Raw genomic sequence first — 24,900 nt, 5'->3', positions numbered from 1 at the left:
CAATCTCTATACCACCAGTCCAAACACTAGAAGTTTTGGAAGGTTCTCCCTCAGTACCTGCAAGCAACGTGATACCAGCTGACATTCGCTACGTGAAATCCGGAACATTTTCTCACTTTTGAGCATCAACGTCAACCCGGTTTCGAATCGCATTCCCACTGAGGTGGCACCGTTGGCAGTAATCTACTGCGCCGTGGGAAAGACTTGACTAGCGCTGGAAAATTCGCCGTCTAAGGAAGGTCGCCATTAAAATTAAATCAACCTAATTTTCTTCGCTGTAACGTACTCCGTATCAGACTCGCTGAGGGACCGTTTTCGTGGGACGGGTTTCGACCCAAAAAGCTTCAATTAGCTTTTCAAAAGATTTCTGTAAGGCGTCTTGGGACGCACGATTTCCTGTCCCACCGAGGCATCCGTTAGCGTGTCCGTGTCGGAACGGATGACCTCTTTGATCGACTGCAATTCTACCATCGATTTTCGGCACTACTTTTTGTTTAACTTCACATGGTTGACGATCCGGAGGAGGATGCTTCGTCTTCATTGTCCGAAGAAGTCAATGATTTGATCTTTTCCGAGCTGAGCTTCTCGAGCCTTACGACCGGTTTGGCTCGAAGCAATTTTTCGACGGAAGTTCCTCGTGGCAGTGGAATCTCGAGTGGAATCTTCTTGACCAGTTCCTCCAGACTGATTTATTCGTAATTCGAAGAAACGAGCAAGGAAGAACTAGACGAAGACGTGGACAGCCTTCGCATCGACGTTGGTTTCTTTCGTCTAGAAACCAGATCGGAATCGCTGTCGTCACTGTCTATTGTGGTTCGTCTTTTCGGTCTCGGAGTATTTCACCTTACCCACCAGCACTACGTGCTTATCGCACCACGACTGGAACGTATCCACGTAATGCGACAGGCACTCATTCTGCATCCCACAAAGCGTATGAAATGAACGGAAGCACTTCTTCGCGCAACACAAAACGTTTGCATACCGTTTCTTGCAGATGTAACACTTTTGTCCTCGCATATGAGCTTCCTCATTTCTGAAGTCCTCCTCCATGTATCCGAAGATTCCCTCCTCGTCTTCAGGTAACAAGATACACGTAGCAGGTATAATGACTAGTTTTTTCACGTCTAGTAGACCGGTCCAGAATAGAGCATCGTACCGCAATCATGCTCAAACGCTTGACATACAGCATATTTAGCCGTAATAAATTTAAAAAAAATCGGTTCCATCCGATCCTCCTTCATTCTCACCTCCAGCACGTCGATCGCCTCTTTGATTCGATGGATCTCGACATGATTTTGGAGTAAATTTTCCTCCTTCAGATCGCCCTCGTCGAGAGCTTCCGGTTCCGCTACGGAGGAGCGAATGCATACCGAGTATGGCCGCAAAAAAAATATAGTTAAATAACGAAATTACAATGATTTTTACGGTTGAATTTTGGGCACATTAAAAATTTATTGTTAAATTATTGGACGGGAGAAAAAATAAATTTCGTTTTTAACGAAACAATTATCAATGAAAATTAATTTGATGAGATCAAATTTGTTCGAGAAAAATCAATTTTTTTATTGTTAGGATGCTTAACAACCCCCCTTTTTTACTGTACATTTCTCATATACCACGATTTTCGTTGTGATTTTATGGTAGGGGTAAGAGGGGAATAGTGAGGATCCCATGCCCCAGCTTGGTCTTCCGGCCGTTTGGAACAAATTGGTTGGTGGTAGGATCAATATCAACCTACTATCAGTTGATTTGTTTCATGCAGCTGGAGATTCAGAGCCAAAGTGTGGAATGCTCACTATGCCCCTCCTACCCCTAATCAACAAAAATCTCCATTCAAAATCATTGGTTTTTTTTCACGGGCAGGTCCTGTTTGGCGTCCAACAACGATGTCTTCTCGGTCGCGAATGACTGTGGCTTTGGTTAGGAGCACTGACTGATGAAATCTTTAGCAACAATTGCCGCCAACAAGCGCGAGTCATTGACAGCTCAACATCGTTTACTTCTAAGCAAACGTTAACTCGATGTGTTTACCCCTAATCATTTCGGCCTATGGTCTTCCATTATACAAAAGAAGTGCAGATAACAATGAACACAACATAGTGACATGCTGTTTGACAACAGGCTTTCCCTTTCATTTTTCGTTAGAGAAAAAGAGATAACAGGCGGTGCCCCAATAGCATCAACTACTTTAAGATAGTACATATGAGTAGATAGTGTTGCCGTGAGGTACACTCGAAAATTTCAAATGAAAGTGCGTCAAATCAAACTTCGAGCCGCTCCGTCTGTCACTTCGTTTGTGCTTATATCCTTCTCTTGAAAGGATGTTACGCACGGTGGAAAAGTTGGAATCGTATTTCTTTGCCAAATCACGTATACTTTTCACGTACCTCAACACCATGCTCCTCAGCTTTTTGTCCCTAGTGCCACTTTTATGATAGATGCGCTGTGCTCTATCCACACTCAGAGTATCCTTGTAACGTTTGATTACAAGACTCACCGTTGACTTTGGGAATTTTAACACTTTTGCTATTTTTGAGGCAGACCACGAAGGGTTCTCTAGATGTTTGTGCACAATTAATTTTCTTTACTCAAGTTCCATGATCCGTAATTTCGGGATGCGTCGATCAATCGAGAAAAACTTTTCACCAATTTCTTCGTCAATGAAACATCCACAAATGCCTGTCAAACGTTTTTTGTTCCAACCACCTGGGGTGCGGTGGTGTATTAAACCGTGCGTCCAGATTTACTTTGAATCGAGCTTTAATAAAAATAACCATAAAGGAGAGCTTAACGACGGGTTGGGGTATCATCAAAACCATTTGTGGGATAGTTTACCCATCCGGGATACAGTTCGTTTATGGTATTTGTTTATTAGGGAAAGGATCAACTCTGTTTTGACCTGATCTAGTATCCTGCCACTACGCTCGAAATGTGTTGGAGTGGTACAGAGCCAACGTAGTCAATTTTGTGCCAAAAGATGTGAACCCACCAAATTCACCGGAACTTCTACCAATTGATTTTTCGTCCCTCTCTAATTGAATTTGCATTACCATCTGATTTATTTCTGTGGTGCTATTTCACAGATCATCACCCATATTCTGTTCTTTTGTTTTGTTCAATATGGTCAAGAGCAGGACATTGTAATGCGTGATTTTATTTTAAAAAAATGTGTTTTTGTTATTTTTCATTCATTTGTTTGGCAGGTTCAATCGCGTAATCTTTATGGAGCTGATATTTCATTCAGGGGTGAACCGATTACTTATTTAAATCATTTATATTTATGCTTATTTTCTACCACTGATTGCTTATTTCTGTCCCTCATGCTTCGTGTGTCATAATTAGCTCATTCGCCATCAATAGCGTTATCACCCGCCGCAGATTGCGGTCAGCATTTGATTTATTTTTCATCGTTAGGCCACCACTCCACCATCACTTTCTTTTGGTTCCACCAAGTAAAACCAGTGATGACTCATGCTCCATCCATTCACGGAGAGCAACAGAAGAGCACCGGCATTTTCGATTCCCTTCAACCGCGGTCGTTGATTCATAATAATCCGCTGTTGAGCGAAGCAATAACAAACAAGTCTAGTAAAAAGCAAAAAAAAAAAATCTTATTTTCTTCTGTTTGTCTGTTTTGTTACACTTTCATGTACGTCCATCGCCCATATCAGTAACCGACCACGATCGCGTTGTGGTATGCTACATTTCGACGTGGGCCGTATACCGGAAAGGTTCGGCGTCCTACAGTTTGGACCACTTCGATCCGAAGCTCTGCACGCACGCCATCTACGCGTTTGCCGGTCTGGACATCGAAAGCAATGCCATGAAATCGCTTGGTAAGTACCTATCACCGTATAAAGTCTATATCCCTATCCTAAATTTAGCGTCAGATTGCATTAATCGAAGAAAGCAAACACCTTGTCATCGACCTCCCCCAAATGCATATGAGTCGGTATGTGGATTAATGTAGACTATCGGGTATCGGATTACACATGCCTTCCTGTCCCGTGCTGTGATGGTCTTTCTTTGTGTGATTGCGGAGAGGAAAACAAGCGTGTGAACTGTAAACCGGATTTATCGGTGAATTATCGATTGAGGTACGGGGTGTGGATTACAACTACAATGGCCTGTATATTTAAAGTAGAAGGGTATCATTTTGTACTACAAATGAGTTGTACATAATGTATACATTAGGGTGCTTCATAACGAATTTACGTTGCATCTGGGGGGAACATGAACTCGTTTAATTTTGCATTCATTCTGCGATGTTAAATTAGACGAGGTATACGGTGTATCCGAGACCCGCCTGCACAAATTATCAACTTTACAACCTCCTGTTCGCCACTGCTCTTTCAATGCGTATTGAGGTCCCAAAGAACTGTACAACATTTGAACAAATTTGGTTAAACTCTCGATTTGCGGGACATTTTAAATGGGAAAATGTATGGGAAACGAAACGATCCTATTTATTTGCTTACCAAAAATGAAGCCCGCCTGGACGGGATTTCATTTTCATTTTGATTACTTGGACTGCCTCAACTCCAATTCATCTTTGTCTGATGCAGAGATTTACCACTGGGCAGCCCTTTCAAGACAACCTTGAACAGACTTTCAGTTTTGGTGTAGTAAGTGAAAAATTTGTGTTGTTTTTCAGTTTTCAGTAAGATACTTGAGAAGACGTTTGAATCCGTCCAAGGTTTCAGCAAATACAGGGCATTCAGCCCAACGGCCAACTTGAATTTCACGAAATGGAAATCGGAAGTGGTTATCACATAGCTCTGGTCTTAGAGTTACCTTTATGATCCTACCATCTTGGCGGAAGGCCGACCCCGTTACAACGACCAACCATGGTCCTAAACCAGTCCTTCTGGGAGCCGGCGGAAAAACGGATTTACATCGAATTTTTCACCGCCCGAGTTTCATCCGTCGGAAAACTGTAAACCAACACCGGCCGGAACACATGTCGGACTAATGAAGGACGCACCACTGACCCGAAATCACATTGTTCAAAGTTCTGATAAAATAAGAGATTTAGGAGTTATTCTAGATTCTAAACTAACATTTGTGGATCATTATAACACAATTATTCATAGAGCAGGCAATATGCTTAATTTTATAAAGCGTTTTGGTTTACACTTTAAAGATCCTTACACAATTAAAACACTATATGTTGCCTATGTGAGGCCAATATTAGAATAATGCAGTGTTGTTTGGTCACCTTATATGAAAAAGCATGAAGAACGAATAGAGTCAATCCAAAGGAAATTTTTACTATATGCACTACGTAGATTGGGATGGACAGAATTGCCTTTCCCATCTTATGAAGCTCGTTGCTTGTTAATCAACATTCAGTCATTGAAAGAGCGCCGAGATTATGCTATGGTCTCTTCCGTGAACAATATTGCTTCGCAACGCATTGACTCAGCTTATTTATTATCAAGACTTAATTTTTATGTACCTTCTCGTCAATTGCGTAATCTATATTTGTTCGCGGTAGATCGTCGGATGATATCTGTTTATAATCTATACTGTGAAATGATAGACCTAAATATGTCGCCCCTAAAACTGAAAAAAATATTTCCAAAAACTGCGAAATCATAGATCATAAGTTATGATGTTATTATGCAGTCTACGTTTTTGATTGACGAATAAATAAATAGAAATGGACCAGCCAATTTCATTCAAACGGCACAGCAACAGGGCGCAGTGATGATGGTCTACGGACTCGATAACAACACAGCCAACACCGATAAGCTGTTCAATCTGTTCTGCCTGTACGGAAATGTCAAGATTAAGCTCCTGAAGAGCAAAGAGGGTATCGCCATCATGGTGCAGATGGGAGACGCCATCGCAGTCGAACGCAGCATCCAGCACTTGAACAACATTCTAATCGAAAATGATGGTAGCAAAATTCAGATTGCATTTTCCATTTCTTGTCAGAGTCCACCGACCCCTACACCCTGTCGGACAATTCGATCAGCTTCAAGGGCTACAGCGCCTCCAAGAACAATCGCTTCCTTTCGTTGACCCAGGCCAGCAAAAATCGCTTTCTGCCACCGAGCAAGATTTTCCACTTCTTCAATACCCATCCGTTATATCCGAGGATCTGCTGCTGACTGCATTCACCACCAAAGACTACCACCCGTCGCAAGTGTGAATGTTCCCGCTGAAATCGGAACGTTCCTCCTTCGGATTGGTCGAGCTCCCGAGCGTAGCCCTGGCGGTGAACGCCATAATGAAGTGCAACCACAGCGCAATCGATCACAAAGGCACACAATTCCCGATGAAGCTGTGTTTCTCCTCGTCCAAGACGATGAACATGGAACAACATCGAAAACATGGGCATGTGCATGGCACCAGCACCTGGCAACCCAATGTCGGCAGCGGCCGCGACAACCTCCGTCGTGGCAGCAGCGCCCGGTGGTGTGACGTCCATTTCGGTGGAGGGCGGCTCTCTCAAATCCGAACACGATAAACCAATGTAAGATGGAGTCCATTTTCTTAGAAGGAAAGCAAAAGCAACGACGTAACTCGTTCGTCAGGTCTCACCCCACATCAACGATCATCATCGTCATTGTCAGCACCATCCAATACCACACATACACACCCCCCATGTAATGTCCTTTAATGTCGATTCGAGACTACACGGCGGAAGATCGATCTTGATAACATCCGCTTATTGAAGGGAGAAAACATTGAACCAATATCAAAGCTAAATTTTAAGACACGGCTACACGAATTAGCGATGCACATTCGCGCAATTTTCAACAGTGATAGTTTGAAAAATGATAAAGTCTTAATTTTAACAGATTTGAAGAAAAAATTCCTATCGATTGGCTGGATCAAAATCAGACCACTTTTATGCCGCGACCGACTTTGGTTTTTGAAATTGCACCCCCATTGTTGCCTTCAAGAGCTTGGTATGTTAGATTTAAACATATCTGGGTAGAGCTGGAATATGGTTGTTGATTTGCGTGCGCGAGCCTTGGCTTTCAAGACATCATCGAAAGAAGTAATTGTTTACAAAAGCTGTTACGCCCTAATTCCAGCTCTATCTAGATATGGGAACCGTTTTGTCGTGATGGTTGAGTGATGCTGAACTATTATGGTGTTAAACACAGATGAGGCTGGTGAGTTGTATGTTGATTGGAATGAGGGTGACGCGCTTGGCATAGATGGCCCACAGCGACTCACGAAGAGCTACTGATTCCGATCAATAGCAGTGCGGCTTCTTCCTCCTTCTATGGATTCTCATGTGGGCAGTACCTCGCTGCTTGCAGGCAGCCTTTTGTTGTGTACTAGGGAACAAAGTTCAACACCACGCGCCGAAAGCATTGCTGCTGCTGATGCCGACAACCGGACACCACACAGCAAAAAAAAAAATGTAATATCGATCAACGTAATTCAAGCTGATGTATGAAATAATGATGTAATAGCAAAAAGCAGATACAATATTACATCAATGGATGTAATTTTGTTCGCGAAATCGATGTACATCGTACAATGTGATATAACACAACCGATGGATTGACCTGGTTGCAGCAGTTTCGATGTAATATTCAACAACTTTTTTTGCTGTGCACCACACACGGTGATTGGAACTGAATCCGATCAGCGGTTGAGGCAAGCCTTGATAGCCAGCTGCTTGCAGGGAGCCTTTCGTTGTGTACTGGAGAACACCACTACTAACGACGCGGTGATTGAATAAACACCGTTTGGTGAGACCGAATGGAATTCAACTTTGAAATCTGTTTCTGTCGAGGGGGACGACTCTATCTACGATGCAAAAAAGATTGTGTTTTGCTGTAGCTACCTGCGTGCACGCTGAGTAGATAGAAAGAAGATTGATGACGATTCTGAAGATTTCCTGCAAAAACTTGATGAGCGATGCAAGTAGATGCGACAAATGAAAGAAGATTGTTCGAAGATTGATTCACTAGTGTGAGATTTGTTGAGCATCTAAACTTGAAATTTAGATGTGTCGCCCCCCTCGGTTTCTGTAGCAATAGCATTAGAAGCAGCCGCAGCCGTGGGAGCTGCATCGCTAGTTCGTGTAGGCGTGGCCGGAAACCTCGGTCCGGTCACGATACCGCTGTCAGCTGTTCTTTGTCTGGGAAATGTGCCGTCACCGGTGTAACGATTTTGAAGACGGAGTGTTGCTATGCAAGCGATTGTCCTGATTTTTGACGTAGGACTACGTCTGTGATTTCTATATGGGGGTACACTTTGTGATAACCAAAAATGGAACATGTAACAAAATAATGAAAGATTTTGAACGTTAATAACTCAGCTGCCCCTGGACCAATTTCAATAATTTTATCACCAATCGATCAGAAATATTTCTACGCATCTTATCTTAAGACTTTATCATTTTTCAATATGTCACTATGTTTATTCAATCACAGCGTGGTGAGTGGTGGTGTTCTCCAGTACACAACGAAAGGCTCCCTGCAAGCAGCGAGCTGCAGCCCACGTGAGCATCCAGAGAAGGAGGATGAAGCCATACCGCTATTGATCGGAATCAGTAGCTCTTCGTGAGTCGCTGTGGGCCATCTAAGTCAAGTGCGTCAAACTAGAGTATAGACAGAGAGAACCCCGCACAAATTCCTATTCCTACAGAAAATACAAGCTCCTGCTGCAGTTAACAAATAAGATTTTTTATATAAGACCACGTAGTCCTACGTCACCATTGCGTACAACCTCAGGTTTGTCCCTTATAGTTTTTTTTATGCTAGGTGCTCGGAATGATTGTACGTTAGCAAATCCCAACCTTTCGAGCTTTCTCAGAGTTAATTCATGTGGCACTTTATCGAATGCTTTGGAAAAGTCCACGTAAATACTGTCAACTTGGCAGCACTTTTCCAAACTGAAGTATAGCGGTATATACCATCAGATTCGTAGCGGTAGAACGATTCTTCACAACGTCAGGTAGATATTGAGAAACTATGGGTTTAGCAGCAGAGTACATTCTATCGTGAATCAAAAGCTCGTACGGCTTTGCTAAACAGTAAAGAATAGAAATAGGTCGGCAATTCTCAACGCTAGGAATGTTTCCGGCCTTGTGTATTGGTGTAACCGAAGACAACTTCCATGCATCCGGGAAGGCAGCTTCCGATAGTGAAAGGTTGAATAACCCTCGGAATATCGACGAATAAACACGGGAGGTAGTTTTCCGATTCAGGACCTACGGAGCTCAGCGCATTGGTGACATCTGCTATAGCAAACGTTGGGCACGGAAAAGGTATATCGTATGACGGCAAGGAATTTAACAAATCCGGAGAGTCTGCCGGAGGGACAGCATTGTACACTGATTTGAAATAATCGGCAAAGAATGCGACTGAACCTACGATGTCATGACTCGTTCTGCCATCGAATGTCATTTCCGATGGGAACGACTGAGTGACTTCGATTTGGAAGATATACTCACGGAAAGAGGAAGAGACGCATTCTTCATATTCAGCTACGAAGAATGAAAAAGCGGCGGCGAACTTTGCGAAGAATGTTACGTCGATGTCGATGTCGAAGCGCGGCATTCCACCAGAGAGTTCTACCACAGACAAACAGGCGTAACTCTTCATTCTAGATCATCGTTTGTGCATTTAACGATTGGTTTGAATGTTAAGTTTCCGCGAACTACTCGCCGCAGCGCTGGCATCGGATCACTTTGACGTTTCTACATATTCTATATATGTTATCGTTCCTCTTGACAATTTCCACCTTGCTTTGGATATATCTATCGCGAACGGATCTCAAATTTGTTTTGATGAAACCATGGCTGCCACTCGGCTCAATTTCCGAAAGACCGATATCCGTTTGCTGAGGCGTTCCTTGTCTCGAATCAACTGAAACGTGTTGAATGACCTTGATATCGATACAGCAGCCGCTTGCTATAATAGTCTTTTGCGCGACTGTGCTTGTGCTTCAGTACCGAAGTGCCTACCTCCAAGAAAACCGCCTTGGTCTAACGCTACTCTCCGCAACCTGAAACGAGTGCGATCTAGAGCTCTCCGTGTTCTCACTCATCGACGATGTACCAACAATCAATACGAAACTAACGACTTTAAATTGGCTCACTACTTGACTAGCCTATTGGTCCCAGGCAAACGATTAACGTACCCCATTCTAGTCGAAATTCTAGTACTACGCAATGTTTGTTTTGATAAGCTATGAAAGTTTGACAGATAAAATGAGGGGTTATTGGTTTTTCCTATGTTTCGAGGGGTGAATCTATTAGCTTGGGACCGAAGAGAGTATCAGAGCTGAGCCAAAAAGTTGAGCACGTTATTTCGGGACCTTCTAGTCTTAGAGTTACCTCTATGGATGTACCCTTACCAAGCGAAATTTTTCAATTGCCAGCAATGATTATCGCCACTACAACAAGCTTCTTTACAAGAGGTATGTAATTCGTACTCAACATAATCTGCAATGCCACCCCAAGGGATTCTGGTCGTTTGTGAATACGAAGAGGAAGGAAACTGGGCTGCCGTCAAAAATGTTTCTCGGCAATGACGTAGCATTGACAACTGAGGACAAATGCTTGCTAGGCACTTCTTAAGCGTCTTCTCGAATGACTCCCCATCGCAAGTAGAAATTTAGCGAGCCGTCCGTGATGTGCCAACCGACGTCGTAAACATGGATGTTTTTGCCGTAGATGTACAAATGGTCACCAGGTCCGAGTGTTATTCCATCTGCTGTCCTAAAAAATGCTCCGATATCTTAGCTGCTCCGTTGTCCTTGCTCTTCAACCTGTCACTTCGTCAACAGAAATTTCCCGCACTATGGAAACGCTCTACTATGTTCCCTGTTTTCAAGAAAGGAGACAAACGCAATGTGGAAAACTACCGTGGGATTACCTCGCTTGGGGTTGAATCTAAGTTGTTAAGTTGGGTTTAGACAGGGCAAGTAAATGGATCAAGGCAGTTGAATTCAACTGACTTGAACGCGAATTGAACGTGTAAACCATGCCAGTCAACTGACTTGATCAACTCACTTGAATTGAAAAAAGTTGAACCAGGCTCAACTTTTCAAGCCAATTGAATTGATCATTTGATTGCCTAGTCTAAACCCAGCTTTAGAGTCGCTGATAGATGGAAGAAGAGTCGCTGAGTAGATAGAAAGAAGATTTATCACGATTTTGAAGATTTCCTGCAAAAAGATGATGCGCGATGCAAGTAGATGCGAGAAATAAAAGAAGATTTTTCAAAGATTTATTCGCTAGTGTGAAATTTATTGAGCATCTAAAATTGAGATTTAGATGTGTCGCCCCCCTCGATCTACACTGATCTTAAAGCTGCGTTTGATACAGTTGTGCACGACGTTCTGCTAGCAACGCTTGAAAAAATTGGATGTTCTGTTTCCTTCTGCAGCTGGCTTAGATCGTACCTAGTGGAGGCGAACCAGCCCAAGGCTGAAAGCCTCCCTAATAAAGATAAATTAATTAATTAGATCGTACCTCGTGCAACGTAAAGTTACTGTATGCATTGGAAACTACTCATCGTACTGTTTCTCGAACAGATCAGGAGTTCCACAGGGTAGCACTTTGGGACAACTTCTCTTCTCTTTATTTGTGAACGATGTAACGTTTATTCTACTACGTTGAGGTAAATTGTTTTTCGCTGATGTCTTGAAGATTGATCTAGTCGTTCGAGGCTATGCCGACTGTTTAGAACTACAAAACCTTCTTGAAATCTTTAATGATTGGTGTGAACGTAATTTTATGGTCCTGTGCGTCTCAAAGTGCTGCGTAATTAGTTTCCGTCGAACTAGGACTGCCGTTTTGTTTGATTATAACGTTGCTGGGACTGCAGTTCAACGTGTCGATCACGTTAAAGACCTCGGTGTCATGTTGGATGAAAAGCTCACATACACTCGCCACTTCTCAACCACGATCGACAAAGCTAATCGTCAGCTTGGATTCATGTTCAAGATATCTAAGGAATTTCGTGATCCTCTGTGTTTTAAAGCCCTTTACTGTTCATTGGCACGCTCACTTCTTGAATTCGCGTGTGTTGTCTGGAATCCCTACCAAGCAGTATGGAGTGGACGATTCGAAGCTGTTCAACGCAAATTCGTCAGATACGCACTGCGCTATCTTCCATGGAGTGTCCCGCTGAATTTACCACCGTATGCTGACCGCTGTCGTTTACTGGGTTTGGATACTCTTGCTAAGCGACGAAACGTATCGCAGGTCGTCTTCGTTGCTAAAGTTTTGCTTGCAGAATATGATGTTCCTGAGTTACTGGCCAACATTAATCTGTATGCTCCTGCCCGAACACTCCGTTCGAGAACCTTGCTACATGAAGCAGTACATGCAACCAACTATGCTGCAAACGGTTCCTTTGTCGCCATGATTCATCAATTCAACGAAGCCTCTGACCTCTTTGACTTTGACATCAATGCCTCCAGCACAGACAAACAGACGTAACACTTAATACTGGATCATCGTTCACGCATTTAACGATTGATTTGAATATTATCATTTGCGAGAACTTCTCATCGCAGCGCTGGCATCGGAACACTTTGACGTTTCTATATATTCTGTTGACCTCGCATGCAACATTGTTAGCGACATAGCGAGCAATCTTATTTTCCACGATAAGCCCGAAAGATGTCGTTACTGATGTCCTATTTATTGAGGTACAATGTTTTCAAGCAAAACTTATTCAAAGAGTTACGTCTGTTTGTCTGTGCCTCCAGGTTTCGTCATCGTTTGCTGTCGGCCAATTTTTAATTTTTAATTAGTGACTACATTTAGATTTAAGTGTTTCATTGAGACTATCAAGTCAGATGGACTATAATAATAATAGGGAAATGACGGCTTCGGCATGACAGACTATTTTCGGCAACCCAAATTGAAACACTATTTTCACTGGATTTTCTTACGAAAACACTTCGCTGAATGCATGCAAACGATTATTTATGCTTTCAGCTTCAATTTGACTATATTTTTACCACTGAGAAAAAGCAATCTAGCAGGGTTTTCTTGAAATGAAACACACGCACTACAAATTGTAGCAGATTTCGAGTTGCCGATAATATAACAGCAGATTTACATGCAGTTCAAATGGAACGGTTGCCGAAGAAAAACTGGTTGCCGACAATACTCGCTCTCACTAGAGAAGATTGGAGCTTTGTAAAAGCGTTTCAAAACAGTTTTTGACAATTCTTTCGACTGAAATTGTTAGAGCAGCTGGCAGCAAAAGATTGTAAACAAACCAATACTGCATATGTGTGCGTTCCATAGAGAAAAAGGCTATAGAAAGAAGGTCGCTGCTTAGGTTGCCGAGAATACGTAAATTCCCCTAATAATAATAATAATAATAATAATAATTTTATTCGGTTTTTCTTGCATGCAACATTGTTTGCGAATCAGCGAGCAAGCTTGTTTTCCACGAGAAGCCCGCGAAATGTCGTTACTGGAGTCCTATGTTTAGCGGTACTATGTTTTGCAGATAATTTTATTCAAATAATTACGTCTGTTTGTCTGTGGTTTTACGGAGCGGCGTGTTCCTGTGCATGTGCCGGTGTGTGACGCTCCCTACTGCTGAAAACGTAGACACAATTTCATTTAAATCGGAAAGATTCGCGTAAGATATTAGTTTTTTTAGGTAGATACAATTGAACTGTTAAAGTACCTCATACATTGTAGACGGACTATTTCAAAAGAACAGTTCGTAGAATCCATTACGAGCTATATGCGTTAGTCACACAAATTTGGTGATTCAGCCCCTAATTCAATCACTTAATAAACTGCCAAGTATCAAATGAACGCTATCACTTGTATGGGACCAGTTGGTCTTGATTTACCTTCCATGTCATCGCCCGTTGTTAAAGATAAAAGTTAATTCGCTTCTTCTGACTAATCGTGTACACGAATGTTCTGTTTATTCATAAATTAGAAACACTTGTTCCCACGCGTGTACTTACAGATAACGACAACAAAGTATACCTACTTACACTTATTTATCTTCCCATTATCCAGACCCATGGCAAGACCTGAAAGACAACTACGGCAAGGGTGGCTACGAGAAACTGATCGGTATGCGCAACTCCAACCCGCACCTTAAGGTGCTGATTGCGATCGGCGGTTGGAACGAGGGTTCCGAAAGATACTCCAACATGGCAGCCAATCCGGAACGTCGCCAAGCGTTCGTCAAGAACGCGCTGGAGTTTGTTAAGTATGATGGGTGTTTTTATTTAGTTTTTTTTTAATCAGATAACCGGGTTAAATTCTTCCACCATTTCAGGCGCTTCGGTTTCGACGGACTCGACTTGGACTGGGAATACCCAACGCAGCGTGGTGGAAAACCATTCGATCGGGAGAATTTCGTTTCGCTGGTTAAGGAACTGAGTCAACTGCTCAAGAAAAACAATCTTTTGCTGACATCGGCCATCGGAGCTGGAAAAGATACGATCGATGCGGCCTACGATATCAAAAATCTTTCCAAGTACTTGGACTTCTTGCATATCATGAGCTACGACTACAATGGCAGTTGGAACAGGAAAATCGGGCCGAATGCTCCACTGCAGAGTCGCGACGTGTTGAACGTTGAGTTTACAATCGAGCATTTGCTTGATCTGGGAGCACCTTCGAACAAGATCGTTATGGGACTGCCCTTCTATGGAAGGACCTTTGTGACCGAATCGAAACGTGCCAGAATTGGTGATGATTCGGACGACAAAGGATTTGCCGGTCCATCGACCAATGAGAACGGTTTCATGGGATATAATGAAATTTGTGAAGCTCTGAAGGAAAGCCCCGATAGTTGGACTGTATCATGGGATGCGGAAGCTTCGGAGGCCATTGCCACCATGCCAGATGGGGACAAGACCAAAGTAGTTATCTACGATAACACTCGCTCGATGGCTAACAAGGTGCGCTATGCCATTCGTCAAAATCTGGGTGGTTTGATGATTTGGTCTGTTGATACGGATGACTTCAACGGGCTGTGCGATACGGAGAAGGAAACCTTTGCCGATTTCGGGGATCAAAATAAAATTCAACTTAACATCCCACCTCCGGTTCAGGAGAAGTACAAGCTGCTGAGAACGGTCAACGATGCCATCGTGGTGGCGATTGACGAGTTGAACCAGGAGAACGAAATCTCCAATCTGCCAGACGATGTGGATGGGTCGACACCAAAAGTGCCAGTTACCGGAGGCGGTGCGGAGCGGTTGAGTTTTGGGGCGGGTGTACTCACTGTGGTAGTGGCCCTCGTGTTGAGCAGAGTTTTGTAGAGGAGGAAAAACAGTTCGTAGATGCTAGTGGATGTAAATGTGTGCAGGTAGTCTTAAGATCAGAAAACTGTAAATAAAGACGATTGAAAAAAAGGGCAGTTCGTCATTTGTTGATACCACAGACCCCCCTCTCCAATGCAAAATTTCCCAATTTTGAAATACAGCAAAGCTTAATTATTATCGATACAGTTGAAAACCGGAAAATCCCACGCGCGGAAATCGATTTTGTTCTTGTTCTGTACGTTAAAAATATGTGTTACGTTAAAAATTAGTGCGCTGTATTCGCAAAATGATGCACTATACACTATGTCCGACGTTATGTTCAACATACAGAACGAGAGTAATATCGAATGTCCCGTGTGGGGTTTTCCGGTGTCCAACTTGACCGACAAAATATAATAAATAATTTATAATCCTCCTTCAATTTGCCCAGAATTGTTTGATCCAATAATGAAATCTAGCGTTCAGAATCATAAGGGCCTAACCAACCAGCCAGCACTCGTGTTTATTTCAGTTACCATGAGGACGTAATTTTTTATTAGCCCCGGTCCCTTTCAAATTGTATCATTATTTATGTACAGTCCTTATATTTGAAATGGCGTTTCACACTCATCTAGTGATGGCCGATTTTCATTCGAATAATCAATTAATCGATTAACGAACCGAAAAGTAAAATATTTGTAATCGGTTATATCATGCCGATATAAGCATCAATTGCTCCAGACACTCAAGTCACCCATCGTTTCAAACATGTGTTATACTCTAATTGGTGGAAAAATGACAGCACAGCCAACAAAAAATAATCGATTAGTTGTTAATCGAGTAATTAAAAAATGAGACATCTCTGATTTTGGTGTCAAAACAAAAAAAATGGCGCAAAATTCCATCTCTACCGAGGGGGCAGCAAAACCACAAAATTACCTTGCATACGGGGGGTATTCATTGGATTAAAGGGACCGTGAAAGAGGACACTAAAATAGAAAGATTTTCTTCCGACTGGTTCATCTTAGCATTCTTCTTTGGCCTTCATTGATCTTTCTCTTTGTCTCACTATTACCAACAATCAATACGAAACTAACGATTTTAAATTGGCTCACCACTTTAGTACCCTATTGGTCCCAAGCAAACGATTAACGTACCCTATTCTAGTCGAAATTCTAGTACTACCCAATGTTTGTTTTGATTAGCTATGAAAGTTTGACAGATAAAATGAGGGGTTATTGGTTTTTCCTATGTTTCGAGGGGTGAATCGATTAGCTTGGGACCGAAGAGAGTACCAGAGCTGAGCCAAAAATTGGAGCACGTTTCTTCGGGACCTTCTGGTCTTAGAGTTACCTCTATGGTACCATACTGTGTTTCGGCACAGTGTGCAGAGTTGATTACCCCTTGGACACAAAAAATATTAAACAAATTGAAAGAGCGGTGATAGAGTGTCGGTGAAAGGGATTGAATTAGTTTGTTAGATGTTAGTTTCATTGGAAGCGATGAGCAAAGCAATGACGAGAAAATCCACAGCCATCCTTTCGTTCTAAGCGTGCGTCTTTTCATTTTCGCTTCGTGCTGATAGTCTAGCTAGGTGTTATAGACATGATGCGTTGAACATTGTATGATAGAAGCAAAACTCGAGTTCATTTGAGAGCTTCGAAAATGTAGGGCCTTGCTGTTGAGTGATCCAATTTTCCGAAATGTTTCCAATGCATTACTGTAAAAGGTCTTTTTGGCTAGCAAAATTATCAAGAAACGCACCGAGAAATGTTAATTGATCATTTTAGATGGTCCAGTTTTGAACCCATCACAGCATGCTTTTGGCGCTATTCTCAAAATCTCAGCATTTTCATTGATCCATTCAGCCGAGTTATTAGCAAAAAACTAACAAGGGACAGCCCTATGGGGTTGTAAGCAATGATGACGTAGGACTACGTGGTCTTATACAATAAATCTTATTTGTTAACTGCAGCAGGAGCTTGTATTTTGTGTAGGAATAGGAATTTGTGCGGGGTTCTCTCCGTCTGTCTAGTTTGACGCGCATGACATAGATGCTGAAATGGTTGATGGTGATGGTGATGGTTGAGTAATGCTGAACTATTATGGTGTTAAACACAGATGAGGCTGGTGAGTTGTATCAACAATCAATACGAAACTAACGATTTTAAATTGGCTCACCACTTTAGTAGCCTATTGGTCCCAAGCAAATGATTAACGTACCCTATTCTAGTTGAAATTCTATTACTACACTATGTTTGTTTTGATTCGCTATGAAAGTTTGACAGATAACATCAGGGGTGTGTGGATTGATGCAGAACATGCAGGGGTGAGTGAAATAGCTTGGGAGTGCTTGGGGACGTTGTTCTGGTACTGAGTGAGCCAAAAATAATAATGATTTTCTTCGGGACCCAGTGGTCTTAGAGTTACCTCTATGGTTGTATGTTGATTGGAATGAGGGTGACGTGCTTGGCATAGATGGCCCACAGCGACTCATGAAGAGCTACTGATTCCGATCAATAGCAGTGCGGCTTCTTCCTCTTTCTATGGATGCTCATGTGAGCTGCACCTCGCTGCTTGCAGGCAGCCTTTCGTTGTAAACTAGAGAACAAAGTTCAACACCACGCGCCGAAAGCACTGCTGCTGCTGATGCCGACGACCGGACACCACCACACACGGTGATTGGAACTGAATCCGATCAGCGGTTGAGGCAAGCCTTGATAGCCAGCTGCTTGCAGGGAGCCTTTCGTTGTGTACTGGAGAACACCACTACTCGCGACGCGGTGATTGAATAAACACCATTTGGTGAGACCGAATGGAATTCAACTTTGAAATCTGTGTTAGGGAAATCGATTTTCGCAGGCAATCGGTGATAATTTTAATGATCATAGCAACAGTTGCACATTCACACAATTTTCAATAGTGACATCTTGAAAAATGGTAAAGTCTTAATATAAGCACATGCGTAGAAATATTTCTGATCGATTGGTGATAAAATTATTGAAATTGGTCCAGGGGCAGCTGAGTTATTAACGTTCAAAATCTATCATAATTTTGTTACATGTGCCATTTTTGGTTTTCACAAAGTGTACCACCATATAGAAATCACAGACATAGTCCTACTTCAAAAGAAAATCGATGAAGAGTATCGATCATTGTGGCTAGGCCCTTAGGGAAGATGCATAAATGACGTTGCATTTTAGGGGGACCAGCTATTTAGAAAAAATACATTATAAGAGGGAGGGGGACCAAATTTGGTGCATCATTACTCCACGATTTTCAGCTTCAGCTACACCTTGACAGCCTTGTAGTGGTTCATCGCTGGGACCATCAGCATCAGTGCACAGGCGCATGGTATACTTGAGACCTTTACCGATGTAAAAGTCGATTTTCTCCCACAAGGAATCCTTTTACGAAGAACGGTGGTACTCTCTCCTTCTTTTCCACCCTCGGTTCATCGCCGTTTTCTAGGATGGCGAACCGATTGTTCGCCAACAGCTTTTTCGATACAAATTGAACACTAGCAGTCGCGTTAACAGTCGGGCAATGCTTCACCAAACACCGCGAACACAAAGATCTAGCGAACAACTTGAGAGAGCGAGTAAAAAACCGAACTGTACTGCTTGACGGACAAGCAGAGAATTATGAACAACAGCAGGTCGTTGCCATAACAGCTATATGTGCGTCAAATGAGTTAAGCTGTTTAAAGGATATCCCAGTCAGCACCGCTGAGATTTTCTGAGGCATAAAATCTTTGATCACGCCTTCCTTCGGAAAGGAAGTAATTCCGTAGGGTAGGGTAGGGTCCAGGTTTGAAAGCTGCCTCCCTGGCGTCGGTAGCATTAGTACTCAGTACGGAAAACAAATCAAGGAAAAAGTAGCATTGTCGGCTGATGACAAGTGTCGCTTGAAAGTGGTTTGCAAAAACCGTTTGAGGATACGACGTGAATCCATTGACTCCCTTAAATCGTTCTACGTTACGCCTTTTCACACATCATCGATTACCTGCGTGAAGTTACGAACACCGATACCTCGAGGATCAATTGTGTGAAGCTAGTGCCCCGCAACAAAAACATCGAAGAATGTACATTCGTATCGTTCAAGCTCTCCGTATCTGACGATTTGGCTTCTATCGTCGGTGACGCTTTCTACTGGCCAGAGTGAGTAGAAGTTAGAGAATTCCGTCCAAAAAACGACTAAGTCCAGATCTCCACCAAACCGACATGAAAGTAATGAATACCGATGTACCTATTAACTCTTGCCATTTTCCTATTTCTACAATTCCATTTCCTGTTGATTCAATTTTTGAACCGACCGTAAAACAACACCATTTAAACTATGGGGATATCTAAACTATAGTTTGAAAACATTCGATAAACTTTATGAAGCTTGCTTTGCATAATGCTCGCAGCCTCTGTAGTAACGTAGACAATTATCGACTACTGTTCGAACAGTCAGAATTGAATGTTTTGGGGTTAGTTGAAACATGGCTCAAACCTTCTGTCACCAACAAATCCGTTGAATTGCAGGGTTATAGAATAATACGATCCGACCGGAAATGTACAAAACGGAATCGTGGAGGCGGCGTTGCTTTCTACTTGAAGAAAAATATCCGGTTCTCAGTTCTTGCCAAGTCTGAACCTAATAGTGAAATCGAATACTTATTTGTTAAGTTAACAAAGGCTAACTTAGTGTGTGGAATTGTTTACAAACCACCCGATGTAAACCTGAACAAAATGAAAACGGTTTTTGAGTCCGCATCGTGCTCTCTTGCTGTGCGGATCTATTTGCTTTTTGCTTAAGGAAGTGTTACTACTACCTAAAGCTACAACAACTTTAAACAGCACTTTTCAATGCTCAACCTGTAAAAAATTTCTACCTTGTTCAACTCTTATTCCTCTTCGATCCTTGTTTGGACCCTACCCTAGGTAATCTTTCTTGGATATCGATTTGGAAAATTCCTCTTCGATCATTCAGATTCTTATAGTAATCTGCTTGGAAGTCGATTTGGATAAAAATTTACTGCCGCCATGGCGCCTAAACGCAAAAGAAAGGGGCAAACTCTTGATCTCCCTTCTGATGAAATTAATTTGAGTAATCAATTTGATTTGCTTACGGATGATGAGAATGATCCATCATCCAAGAAAAATTCTAGTAAACTTTCCCGGCTTAATGCCAAGAAGGAAAAGATTCCCCCTATTGTGATAACCACTTCCGATTTCCATGCTCTTCGCATGGAACTTTTGAATTTCGTGAAAGTTAAGTTTTCACTACAAATTGGACGTCGGGGTGAATGCCGTTGGAGTTGGAGTTGTGCCACTCCAAGTAATCAAAATGAAAATGAAATCCCGTCCTGGCGATTCGCGCAACGGGATTTCTAATGATTTTTATTTACTTCACTTCAAGTCTAGTGAACGAGACAACCTAAGCTAGCCTTATGCTCCATGTCTGAGTGAAGTGGGAACACTTCAGGAAGACTGGAGGAAATTTCCAAAATCCCACCCAGTGCCGTAAGTGCCAAGGATGGGGTCACGGAACTAAAAATTGCTACATGTCAGCTAAATGCATGGATTGTGGTGATTCCTCTAACGCAAAGGACGACTGTCCTGTAAAGGAAGATCGTAAGAAATTTAAATGTTCAAACTGTGGTGAAAACCACAAATCCAATTTTTGGGAATGTAAGACTCGCAAAGCGATCCTACAATCTCGTTCTAACCGTCAGGTAGGAAACGCTCCACGTTTCCGACCAGGTACAAATTCCTCTGCTGTTAACAACGGTCAGCGAGGAACAAATTCTACATTCGTACCCGTAGGTACAAATATCACCCCTGCTTCAAATGTTTCATCTGTACCTACTCCCCTCGCTGCTAACAATGTTCAACGAGTTAATGGAGCTACAATTGCAACGGGTAGAAATCAAAATACTAACCCGAGGGGGGCGACACATCTAAATCTCAATTCTAGATGCTCAAAAAATCTCACACTAGCGAATAAATCTTCGCAAAATCTTCTTTCATTTCTCGCATCTACTTGCATCGCGCATCATCTTTTTGCAGGAAATGTTCAAAATCGTGATAAATCTTTTTCTATCTACTCAGCGTACGCGCAGCTAGCAACAGCAAAACATAATATTTCCTGCATCGTAGATAGAGTCGCCCCCCTCGTACTAACCAACGTTCTAACGGAAATTTTGACAATTTTGACTTAGGAAGCATTACTGCTCCTAAAATGGAATTTTTACAGAATTCATTAATTGACATGATTTCTGATATGCTTAAATCTAACTCCATGTTTGATGCTATTCAAACTGGAGTAAAATTTGCAAATAATATTGTCATGACTTTAAAATTCAGTAATGGATTTTAAAGCTTTAAACATTTTAAATTGGAATGCTCGATCTCTTAAAGATAATGAAGACGAGCTATTTAACTTTTTGCGAGTTCATAACGTGCATATTGCCGTTATAACTGAAACGTTCCTTAAACCTGACCATAAGGTTAAGAAGGACGCAAATTACTTGATTTATAGAAATGATCGTCTTGATGGACCCTGTGGTGGCGTTGCCATCATTGTTCATAGACGAATAAAACATAAAATTTTTTGTTCATTTGAAACCAAAGTTTTTGAAACTTTGGGAGTTTCTGTTGAAACAAAATTTGGACAACTTACGTTTATAGCTGCCTATTTGCCATTCCAGTGCGTAGGCCAGCAAAAGAATTTTCTCAAGGGTGACCTCCAGAAACTTACCCGTCATAGGTCTAAATTCTTCATTATTGGTGATTTTAATGCAAAACACCGCTCATGGAATAATGCTCAAAGCAATTCCAATGGTAATATTCTGTTTGATGATTGTTCTGCAGGTTATTACACTAATTAATATCCAAACAGCCCAACATGCTTTTCTTCTGCAAGAAATCCCTCAACTATTGATGTGGTCTTAACTGATTCATGTCAACTTTGTAGCCAATTGGTTACCCATGCTGACTTCGGTTCTGATCACCTTCCAGTAACTTTTGAAATATCTCAAGAAATAATTTCTAATCCCAACAGCTCTACTTTCAATTACCATAGGGCTGATTGGGAGCAATATCGAACATTCGATCCAAACATTCCTTTGCAAACCAAAGATGAAATTAATTATGCTCTTGAATCTCTGACTACTTCTATAGTTGAAGCAAGAGCTGCCTCAGTACCAAAATGCGAGGTTAAATTCGATTCAATTATAATAGACGACGATCTTCAGCTATTGATCCGTCTTAAAAATGTCCGTAGGAGACAATATCAAAGAACACGCGATCCTGCCATGAAAGTTATCTGGCGGGATTTGCAAAAACAAATTAAAAAACGATTCTCTGCCCTGAGGAACAAAACTTTTGAAAATAATGTTTCTAAATTAGACCCGAGTTCCAAACCCTTTTGGAAACTCACAAAATTTTTGAAAAAACCTCAAAAGCCAATTCCAGCGCTTAAAGAAGGTGGTAAAATTTTGATCACAAATTTGGAAAAAGCTCAGAAACTTGCTAAGCAATTCGAGAGTTCCCATAATTTCTGTTTGGTTCTTACTAGTCCTATTGAGAATCAGGTTGCTCGGGATTTTCTGAATATTTTCTCTCGGGAAAATATTTTTGATGATTCCTGGGGGACTGATTTGGACGAAGTAAGGTCTATAACTAAAAAGTTTCAAAATATGAAAGCTCCAGGTGATGATGGAATTTTCTATATCCTCATCAAAAAACTCCCAGAGAGTACCTTGTCTTTCTTGGTAAAATTATTTAACAGATGTTTCCATTTGGCATACTTTCCTGATGAATGGAAAAATGCAAAAGTTGTTCCAATTTTGAAGCCGGATAAAAATCCAGCTGAAGCTTCTAGCTACCGTCCAATAAGTTTGCTTTCTTCAATAAGTAAACTTTTTGAAAAGATAATTTTGAATAGAATGATGCTTCACATCAATACGAACTCAATTTTTGCAGTTGAGCAGTTTGGATTTCGCCGTGGGCATTTAACTACTCATCAACTCTTGAGAGTTACCAATTTAATTCGTTCAAACAAATCTGAAGGCCACTCAACTGGAGTTGCTCTTCTAGACATAGAAAAAGCATTCGACAGTGTTTGGCATGAAGGTTTGATTGCTAAATTGAAAAAGTTTAATTTTCCACTTTACATTATGAAATTAGTTCAAAATTATTTAACTGACAGAACTCTGCAGGTAAATTATCAAAATTCCAAATCTGATCGACTACCTGTTAGAGCAGGAGTTCCTCAGGGTAGCATTCTTGGGCCTATATTGTATAACATTTTCACTTCGGACCTCCCTGATTTGCCTCAGGGTTGCCACAAATCTTTGTTCGCTGATGACACAGGCATTTCCGCAAAAGGAAGAAGTCTTCGTGTTATTTGCATCAGACTGCAGAAAAGTTTAGTCTTCTTATTTACAAAAATGGAAGATTTCTCCCAACGCTTCCAAAACTCAACTTATAATGTTTCCACATAAGCCTAGAGCTTCGTTTTTGAAACCTAGTAGTAGTCACATAGTCACTATGAACGGAGTTCCAATTTCCTGGTCAAACCAAGTGAAATATCTTGGATTAATACTTGACCAAAAATTAACTTTTAAAGATCACATTGAGGGCATTCAAGCCAAATGTAATAAATATATAAAATGTTTGTATCCTCTTATAAACAGGAAATCCAAACTTTGCCTGACGAATAAACTTCTAATATTTAAACAAGTTTTTAGACCGGCCATGCTTTACGCTGTGCCAATATGGTCTTGTTGTTGCCTTACCAGGAAAAAAGCACTTCAAAGGATTCAGAACAAAGTTCTGAAGATGATTTTGAAGTTGCCTCCCTGGTACAGTACAACCGAAGTACATAGAATTTCGAATGTTGAGACTTTAGCACAAATGTCCAACAAAATAATTAATAATTTCCGGCAAAAATCGTTACAATCCTCAATTGCAACGATTAATTACCTTTATACTTAGATAAGATTTAGTTTTAAGATATCAATTGTTATACTGACATGCAGGTTAAAAAAAACCTGTTTAAAATACTGACTTGCCAAGACAGGAACAATGTAAAAACACTTAGATATATATCATAACAATTAAGGCTGGTAAGTTACTGTAGTAACTGGAGCACCTAGGTTAAAAATGAAATGTAATTTATTTTGAATTTGGAACAAATAAAGAGTTAAAAAAAAAATAAATAAAAACGCTTTTTGAATTCATCTCAGAAACACTGGCTACTGAGCCTAATGTTGTGCTAATGGGTGATTTTAACGTAAATATTTTAGATGTAAATTCTTCCAAATGTCTTAGTATGTTAGACCAACTGAATACTCTCTCTTTTAAAATAGTGAATCAGTCACCCACACGCCATCAACCCGGAAGCACCCCGTCTCTAATTGATTTTATTTCAGGAAATTGTACATCCAATGTGAATAATACCTACCAGTCTTCTGTTGGCGGTATTAGTGACCAGGATTTAATATGTATTGACTATAAATTAAAAAACTCAAAAACTACACCCGAAACCTATTTCCATCGCGATTACAATAACATTAACCAAGATTCCTTTATACGGGGTTTACAAGAATTAAATATGGATGCTATCTATTCTTATTGTGATGTAAATGACAAATTGAATTACCTGAATAATGCACTATTGTCACACATA

General features: G+C 41.3%; 1 protein-coding gene and 1 pseudogene across 1 annotated transcript in view; both read left to right on the top strand.

Annotated features, from left to right (window-relative positions):
• Cht2 (Chitinase 2) overlaps positions 1-15,332 on the top strand; it is a 38,539-nt gene extending 23,207 nt beyond the window's left edge. Inside the window, exons 2-4 of the mRNA XM_065231851.1 lie at positions 3,672-3,836; positions 13,982-14,177; positions 14,247-15,332. Of these exons, the coding sequence (XP_065087923.1) occupies positions 3,672-3,836; positions 13,982-14,177; positions 14,247-15,237 (1,352 nt within the window). The 3' untranslated portion in view covers positions 15,238-15,332. The remainder of the gene's footprint in view (positions 1-3,671; positions 3,837-13,981; positions 14,178-14,246) is intronic.
• On the top strand, positions 4,848-6,485 carry LOC135709537 (heterogeneous nuclear ribonucleoprotein L-like; annotated as a pseudogene).
• Positions 15,333-24,900: the final 9,568 nt, after the last annotated feature.

Source organism: Ochlerotatus camptorhynchus, unplaced genomic scaffold, assembly GCF_037179485.1.
Source record: "Ochlerotatus camptorhynchus isolate MF236.1 unplaced genomic scaffold, CSIRO-AGI_Acam_v1.1 ptg000361l, whole genome shotgun sequence".
NCBI lineage: Eukaryota > Metazoa > Arthropoda > Insecta > Diptera > Culicidae > Ochlerotatus > Ochlerotatus camptorhynchus.
Note: the sequence above shows the minus strand (reverse complement) of the source record. Positions and strands in the feature narration are given on the sequence as shown.